The sequence below is a fragment of the Capsicum annuum genome, chromosome 2 (assembly GCF_002878395.1).
Source record: "Capsicum annuum cultivar UCD-10X-F1 chromosome 2, UCD10Xv1.1, whole genome shotgun sequence".
Taxonomy (NCBI): domain Eukaryota; kingdom Viridiplantae; phylum Streptophyta; class Magnoliopsida; order Solanales; family Solanaceae; genus Capsicum; species Capsicum annuum.
In genome coordinates this window covers 101,219,433-101,228,904 of record NC_061112.1, presented here as the reverse complement: position 1 = coordinate 101,228,904, position 9,472 = coordinate 101,219,433, and the positions used below count along the sequence as shown (strand labels likewise).

The 9,472-nt window shown below is 32.5% G+C and overlaps 1 protein-coding gene across 1 annotated transcript; it reads right to left on the bottom strand.

Annotated features, from left to right (window-relative positions):
* Nucleotides 1-2,112: 2,112 nt before the first annotated feature.
* On the bottom strand, nt 2,113-8,160 carry LOC107858817. The gene is made up of 4 exons (XM_016703606.2): nt 7,902-8,160; nt 5,527-5,952; nt 3,663-5,405; nt 2,113-3,572 (listed from the first exon to the last, which is right to left on the bottom strand). Exon 3 carries the CDS (start codon nt 5,070-5,072, stop codon nt 4,053-4,055), a length of 1,020 nt encoding a protein of 339 aa, XP_016559092.2. The 5' UTR covers nt 5,073-5,405; nt 5,527-5,952; nt 7,902-8,160; the 3' UTR covers nt 2,113-3,572; nt 3,663-4,052.
* Nucleotides 8,161-9,472: the final 1,312 nt, after the last annotated feature.

Sequence of the window (9,472 nt, the reverse complement as noted above, 5' to 3'; positions counted from 1 at the left end):
GGGGCATGTCGGTTAGATAATTACCTCCCACAGTCTCAGTTTCAGTTCCAGTCTCAGAATAGAACTCAGTTCAATTCTACAGATTCAGGACTGTCAGATACAGTCACTCAGTTCAGTACGAAACTCAGCACAGTTCCACAGAATTAGGACTGCTAGATACAGTCATTTATCTATCAGTTATACAATATTAGTAACCTCAGATAGATATCAGTAAATCAGTAATTCAGAACTCAGTATTCAGTGTTATCACAATCTCAGTTACAGTGTACATATTCATGAATGTACTCTCATTCAATTATATTCATGTCATTCAGTCAGTATTGTTCATGCATATGAACCCATGCATTTCAGCCTACCTCACTTAGCATACCAGTACATTCAAAGTACTAACGCATACCTTTGTTTTGCGCTATGATGTTTTATATCATAGGTTCAGACGTGCGGGCTCCCGATCATACTTAGCAGTTAAGATATTCAGCTAACAAAGTTAGTGGTGAGTCCTCTTAGTTCGAGGACATGATGATTATTTTAGTAGTTCAGCTTATTTCAGTACTTCGAAGTTAGTTGGGGACTTGTCCCATCAACTCCATATTTCAGACAGTTTAGAGGCTTTTCAGACTAGAGTATTTTTAGACAGATGTTTTTCAGTTTTGGTATTGTTATACCGTGTTCAGTTTTATTTCAGTATTGAACCTTATGTCAAATTTTCGCCTAATTTCCGCATATTTAAAGTATTACTATTCCGTTATTGCAGTAGGTACCAGTCATGAGTTAGCTTGTGGTTCTTCGGGATTATGAGCACCGTGTAACATTCGAGGTACAGACTCGGGGCGTTACACTTTCGCACTTCATCAATGTTTAATTCGATAGCGATTGACAAAATCAGCCTCAAGTAACTTACACTTATTCCGCAACAACGATCCTTTTGCTTTTATAATTTACATATTTCGTTTTGATTATCCATTGACCAGCGTACCCCAAAAGAATAGCAATATTCATCTTCTTGAATTCGAATTCAAATTTTTTTCTTCAAAACGATCAACAAAATCTGTGACTCGACTTTTTTTTGTGTGAATTTCATATTATTTATGTTCTTGAATTCGAATTCATTTTTTTCTTCAAAACGTTCAACAAAATCAGTGATTCATTTTTTTTTGCGTGGATTTAGTATGATTTGTTTTTAATGTATTTGATTATTTCAAAATTTGAAATTCAAAAGTTGTTACATAATTTAAGGAATGCAGTAATCCACTTAATTAATTGGTTGACTTAATAGCGCCCTTAAAGGAAGGGAATCCGTTATTTCCTTTTCTACGCCAATAACAAAATCACATATACATAGGATGCTATGTATATGAGGTGTATCTTATGTATATGAAAAGGGAGAGAGAGTAAAGTAATTAAAAAGGTGGCAGAAGGTGTAATTACTTATAATAGAGTTGGTATTTGTGTTATTTATACTTTGTACAATCTGTACAAAAAATAAATAAATTAATAATAACAAATAAGTATTACAAATTTAATATAACATACAACAAAAACTAATAAATAACTATTACAAATTTAATATAAAATACAACAAAACCTTAGTCGATGGAAAAACCAATCATCAAAGTTCACGTTCTCATTTTTACTGTTCTGCTCATACTCATTGTTATACAAATGAGTGTTAATTAGATATAAAGGAGAAACAACCACAAAATTAAAGGCCAATAACATAATTGTCAGACAATCTGGTGAGCTTAGAAGTTTAGGGTCAATTGGGAAAAGACAAGGGAGGAAAGTTATTCATCACGTTGATCCTACAGACTGTGATAGAGACAAGGAGCTACATGTAGACTCAATTAGTCATGAACCACTCTGGAAAATGAGTGGCCCAGACATGATAGTTGGGGAGTGAGACAATCCTCAACCATCTTTTACCCTTCTACCCTTCTACCCTAATTCACGATGTATCAGATAAATCAACATGAGGTAAGTTAATTCCATGCTAGTCGTAACTAAAGCTACATTATCTAAACATCAAAAATTGGAAAACATAACTTAGGAATTTCTTCAGATGTAGGAATTGCTTCAGGAAGCTCTTCTAAATCTCAAAGATTTTACTTTTTCTGCTTAATGTCGATGTTTATACCAGGTGCTTGTAGATAACCCTCACAGAGAAAAACTCTGAATTAAATATAAAAATCTCCGTTTATTCAACTCTCTTCAAACTTCTCGGATAAACTATATATTACTGAATGTATATAATAAAGGCTTGTTTTGAAAAAAACTAGTTGAGCTTATATCCTTCAAATTTCAAAAACAATTCAGATTTTAGAAATATATAGTTTTCACATTTCACCAAAAAAATACAGCAATTTAAGTGATGACCTTTATTCAAAGCTAGTCGTTAATTCACAGTTTGAATATGAACCCCAAAATAACTCCAGTCTAAATCAACTAACTTCATGAAAAGATTAGCTTCGCACCTACACAAACAACAGCAACAATAATAATGTCTCAACCTAAAACTACTTAGGTTCGGCTATTTAAGTCCTCCCGCTATTTCACTTTGTTTTGATCCATATCACTCTAATACTCACAAAATATTTGAAAAATAAATAAAAGAGAGGAAGATAGAAATACTAGCCCTTTCAATCCTTGTTTCTGAGAAAGAACACAAAGGGTAACAACTCATGTCACATTGAAACATCAAACGTGAACAAAAAGTCTTCACAGTTTTATCATAAAAAAATATCCATCAATTTCAAATAAACCTTCAGTCAAATCTAACCATTGATTGCATAGTAGCAACATTCACGTGTGAAATACTAAAAAAACTATGTTGCCCGGGCTCTCCAAAACTAAATAAGCACAAAAATAGCAGCAGCTACACCACGATCCCAAACTAGTTTCAACTAACTAAGCAGTAAAAGCTTTGAACTTTGCATCCACATAAGCAACAACACGTCAATAATAAATAAGCCTCAAATCCTAACTAGTTGAGGTCAACTAAATGAATCCTCAACATTCATTCGCTTCATATTAGACAGACAGATTAAAACATAACATCCAAACAAGCACAACAACAGCAACTACGCCGCGATCCCAAACTAGTTTCAACCAATTAAACAGAAAAGGTTGTATAACCTTGTATACATGCACACTTAGAATAATGTTGGGCAGAAAAAGAAAGATCATTAATGAATTTCTAGTTCAATAGTAACTTAAAATATAACTATAAGAGTTGAAACAAAGCTAACAAAACATACCGTGGAATTGGTTGAACTTCTTCACAATTTCTCCATTTCTCCAGACATAAAGATGAGCTTGTTTTCCCTCAAAACTCTTCAAGATCTCTCGATGTATCGCTTAATAAAGAAGAACCCTTTTTTTCAAAAATCAATAATCCACTGTATGTCTCGGCACGATCAACTTCATAATTCTTGTCCATTCGATTATGCCCTTTTGCAGTTCCATGTAGATACCTTGAGCAAAATATTAGACTTTCTTCAACAATATACCTTTCTGCAATAGACCCTTCAGGTTGATTTTTGTTACGAACATAGCACTTCAATAAGCATAAAAATCTGCATGATATAACATTATATCATTCACAATAGCATGATAAATTAACAAGCAACATAAAATTAAGTCAAAACTATATATTAAAAACATACCTCTCAATTGGATACATCCACCTATATTGTACAGGTCCACCAAGCTTAGCCTCTCTTGGAAGATGATGACTAAATGCACCATAATGTCAAAAAATGCTGGTAGAAATATCTTTTCCAATTTACTCAATATTATTGGAATTTGAGCTTCAAGCTGATCCAACACATCAACCCTTAGTGTTTTTGAGCACAACTCTTTGAAGAAAATACTTAACTCAGTGATAGCATCATATACATTGTTGGACACGACTCCACGAATTGCAAAAGGAAGCAGTTGTTCCAATAAAATATGAGAATCATAACTCTTTAATTCATAAATTTTACGATCCTCTGACTTCACACCCACCTTGATATATTGGAAGAATAACCATTTGGAACCTTAACCATTTTCAATCACTTACATACTTTAGACTTTTCCTCTGATGATAAAGAATAACATGTTGCTGAATAATACCATCTTCCATCTCTTTGAGTGGGATGTAAATCCTTTCTTATGCCCATTTCCTTCAAATCACGACGAGCATTTAAATTGTCTTTTGTTTTTCCTTCAATATCTAAAAATGTCCCAATAACATTATCACACACATTCTTTTCAACATGCATCACATCTAAATTATGGGGTAGTAGATTATTTTTCCAGTAAGGAAGCCTAAAAAAGATGCTTTTCTTTCTCCAGTTATGAGTGTCTTTACCTTTTTCGTACTTTCTTTTTTTCTGGGTCTTACCAAATTTCATATCTCCTAGAGTAGAGTAAGCAGCTGGCGTAAAACATCGTCTCCAGATAGAATTTTTGGATGTGGGTCTTCTTTCTACTTCTCCATTAAAATCACGTTTATTACTCCGCCAAGCACCCATGTAAGAAAACTTATGACCATACTTTAATTGAGTAGATGGAGTGTCTTCGTTGCATGAAGGGCAAGCCAAAGTTCCCTTTATGCTCCATCCAGACAAGTTTGCATAAGCAGGAAAATCAATTATAGTCCATAAAAGTGCTGCCCGCATATAAAAATTCTCTTTCCTTGAAGCATCAAATGTATTGACTCCACAATACCATAATTCTCGTAACTCATTAATCAATGCCTCTAAGTACACATCAATATCATTTCCAGGAGCTTTAGGACCAGGTATCAACAAAGACAAGAAGCAATATGGTTCTTTCATGCACATCCAAGGAGGTAAATTATATACAGTCGTAACTACTGGCCAAGTGCTATGAGAAACACTTAAGTTACCAAAAGGATTTATTCCATCAGCTGCTAATCCAAGTCTAACATTACAAGGATCTCTAGCGAATCCCGAATTAGATCTATCAAAATATTTCCACGCTTCAGAGTCCACTGGATGTCTAAGAACCCCATCTTTCACACGTTGATCATGATGCCATGCCATGTCTGAAGCTATTTCTGATGACATAAACAACCTTTGTACTCTTGGTTTCAAGGGAAAGTAACGTAACACTTTTCGAGGAACTTTATTCTCGATCTTTCCTTAAACAGCCCCATCAATTTTTTGACCTTCAACTGACTTCCACCTAGAACCAAGCAAGATTCAGCTTTTGCATTTTCTTTCCAAAATAACATACAATCGTTCGCACACGTATGTATTTTTTCATCATGAAGACCTAAATCTTGAGTTACTTTTTTGGCTCCATAAAATGTCTCTGGTAAAGTTTCACCGGAAGGAAGTGCTGGTTTAATTAACTTCACTATGCTATCAACTTCTTTATCATTCAACCTATAAAGACACCTAATTTGGAATAATTCCAGAATCAGTGATAATTTGGAGAATATCTCGCAACCAGGATAAAGTTATTGTGCAACATCCTCCACTAATTTGAAAATTTTAGAAGTAGGTTTTGAAGTATCACCTTGTTTAAACTTAACCCCACTAAAATCCTCCATGAATTCATGACCAGTATCATCATAAATCATTTCAAATATATCATCACTTCGCTTTTGAGATGGATCACCTTGTTCTTTTTCTTTCGTTTGAGACAAATCACCTTGCTCTTTTCCTTCTTCCTTCTGATTAATGGGTTGCTTTTTAGGTGCAGATTCTCCATGATGAAACCAACGTGTGTAATTTTTGGCTATCCCGCTAAGTATTAAATATTCCCTGACATCAGCTCTAGACCAATTTAAAACATTATTGCATAGCGTACAAGGACAAGGAATTTCACCATCGACTTTTGAGTGGTTGAAAGCAAATTGAAGAAAATTGTCAACTCCTTTTATATAAACATCTCTCGATGTGTCAGTACAACGCATCCAAGACTTATTCATTTTCAAATTTCCTACAAAGAAAAAAATAGAGAAAGATACTGTTAGCATGAAAATTTTCCTTGATCAAAGAAAAACGTAGTCGAACTAAATTACTGCCCGAAATTCTACAGTTTAACAGCTTAGCAAATATTTAAACTCCTATTAACTGAGAATCAGGATCATTTCTATCCTTAATTAGCAAACGAAGACACTTCTTGCTAGTTTTCAACACTTGTTTCAAGCAGTGCAACAATCTGGTGTAGGAGCTGGTGCATTACCTCCAACATAAGGCAAACATGTTGCCAAACAAATCAATGATAGTATACACTCTTGTTTTTCTTTCTCTGTGTCTGAATTTCCAAATACACATAACATGAAGTACAGAACCAGCCTGAACTGATATTTTATGCTGCTAGAAGCCATATTGAATAGTTGCTGGTGTGTCTTGAATCCTGTGTTTGCCTTTTGGTACTATTAGTTATGTGAAGAGAGTGAGAGTGTAAAGAAAGACATTCCTCTTTGGCTCTTCAACTTAACTTATATATAATCATTACTACCACCAGGCATGAGCCACTTCTAGAACCACTAGCTTAGCTACATTGACTTAACTCAAAGGTAGTCACTCAAACATTCTTCATTGAAAAAAATAGATATCGTGCATATAGAAAATAATGCTGCATATAAAGGGAAAGAATAATTTATTACTAAATATCATTGAACGTTTATTACTAAACTGTCTTTTCTAATTCTTTTAAATAAGTGATATTTACGTGTTTGTACAGTACTATTTGGAGAAAACCCTTGAGGCCAGGGAAAGGGAACTTGAACGAGAGGCAGAGATTGAGGATAAGTCTCCAAAAGCTAAAGCTAAAGCCAAATCCAAGATGTCAAAGGTAACACTTTCGTATTTCCTCTGCTAGATCACTCGAACCTATAGCACGAAATACACATTTAGGGAGCTTTAATGTCCTGCCTAATTGGTGAACTCCCCCTTATGATGAATCGTAAACAATCATAGCATACTCCGAGAATAATAAACGTATTATATTATTGTTGTGACTGGCAGGCAGAAAAGGAGGCTCGGAAGAAACAGAAAATGCAGTCATTCCAAACCGCAATACAGAAGTCGAAGAAATCAAGGAACTCAAAGAGATAGAACTGAAATGGTTTTTAGATGCTCCCATTCAGCTCCTATGCTCTCTGTACAAAGCTCTAGTGAGCTACATTATCCATCTTTCTATTGTATATAATAACAAATAGATAAATATAGTGCTAGTTGATAAGTCTTGCCAAACAAGCAGCAGTCTAATTCATTGTCTCATCTATCTATCGTACAAACAATATGGTTTATTCAATACAATACATCAACAAGACTGGATCATTCCAAATTTCAGGTCAACTATTGAACATGTCGAAGATAACTAACAACATCAGGTGTTACATATCTATCTATAATTTAACATGTAGAGCACTTCAAAGTAAAAGCTTTAAACAACAGCTGAACTCATTTGGCAGAAAATTATACTACTTTTATACTATTTGACATGGTTAAAAATATTTTTTATGCATATATAATCGATGTTGAACCCCCTTCAGCTAGTTTGTATGTTTACTTTAGAACCACCTTGATGAGGATTACTTTAGAACCACCTCGATGAAAATCCTAGCTGGACCTGCTCCAAACGATGGAACAATATAGGGTATCCTCAGAGCATCCACAAATTTTGCAGTAGTTAGGAGGTCTCCATCAACCTCAAAACTGACCACACCACCAAAGCTAGTCATTTGTTTCTTTGCAAGATGATATTCTGGAGGTTTTAAAATTTAACAACAGTTGAGGTAAAAATGTAGATTGCTAAAAGTAACACCTCTTATCAAACAAAAAAAATAGTGGAGGAAAAAGAATGAGGAGAAAAATAAACCAATAATCAAGCTCAAACTTGATGTCTTTTGTACTCTTAATGTGAGAAAACAAAATTACCTTTGATGTGATGATGATGATGCAAGAGGAGCTGAGAATGATCGAGGTTGAACCTTAAGATTTGAGAGACAACTTTGAGGCGATGATGTTCATTGATTTGGGGTAAACTTTGAGAGATGATTTGGGGATTTTTTTGACACCAAAGAGGTTGATGCAGAGTAATTGAGCCCTTTTTTAAAATCAAAACAGAGTGAATGTGCTTATGGGATTGTACTTGTAGCATTGTTTTTTTCTTTTTCTTTTAATTAGTTATACAAATAAAATGTACAATAAATTATAATAACAAATAATTTAAAATATTTTAGTGACATAAAAAATTTGATTCAAATTTAATTTAACTTTTGAAGTTTTATCAATGTCACATAATGAAATAGAAGAAGTAATATATATTAATTGAAAATGACGTAAAAATTACTACTAACTTTAAATAATTAATAAATTATCTAGTGCACACATTTATACGACTTTCTTCTTTTATTTTTACTAGTTCTTTTTTTTTTTTTAAATAGATTTTCATTTTTACTTCTATTTTTATTTTTCATTATCAACTACACAAAAATATACAATTATTTTTTTAATCATATTTCACTCTTAGCATAAATTATTTATTTCGCAAATTATTTTTTAAGACCTAATTCTAAACATCAATTGATATGGGTATTATCGTAAAATTTATTATCAATTAAAAAGTGATAATTAGAATAATAATTTGACAATGTGTTAACAAATTAAGATAGTATTATGTGTGTGTTTGTGTGTGTGTGTGTGTATATATATATATATATATATATATATATTCTGTTATATATAAGAGGGAGTTGAGCGGCTGAAGCAGGCTGCTCTACGTCGACATGACTACTTTAATTGCTTGCTACGTAATTTTACTATATCATCTCTAATTAATTATTATAAGTTCTCTTATCTAACAAGAGGGAGTTGGGCGGTTGAAGCAGACAGCTCTCCATCGACATGCCTGCTTTAACTGTTTGCTCCGTGAATTTTGCTATATCATCCCTAATTAATTATTATAAGTTATTAAATATTAAAAAAATTAATAATATTTAATTAAAAAATTAAAACAGACATTTATGACATGTCTGCTTCAGCTGCTTCAATTGTGATTTTACTAAATATCACCCTAATTAATTATTATAAGTCATTCAAATATAAAAAAATAATATTTAATAAAAAATATAAAATAGATATAAAATGATAAGTTAACTCTTGATATTTTGAATTAACGTCATGTCTTATATGAAATCCACTTAAATTGGAATAGAAGACAAAGTTTTATAAATCACAATAATTAAAAACTTAAATTATTTAAAAAATATATATTTGATTATCAATGCCACAAAAGTTTGGACAATGAGGGTAGCATGTATTATTTAAAAATTACAAATTTTATTTCTGTCGCATAAATTGAAATTAAAAAATAGCACATAATGAGCCCCTGTTATCTAAAAAACAGTAATATATATGCTCATCGAATTTTGCTTTTCACATTCTTTATTAATTTATACATTTGTAGAGTTTAGTTTTGATCGAGAATTAAATTTTTGAAATAAAAT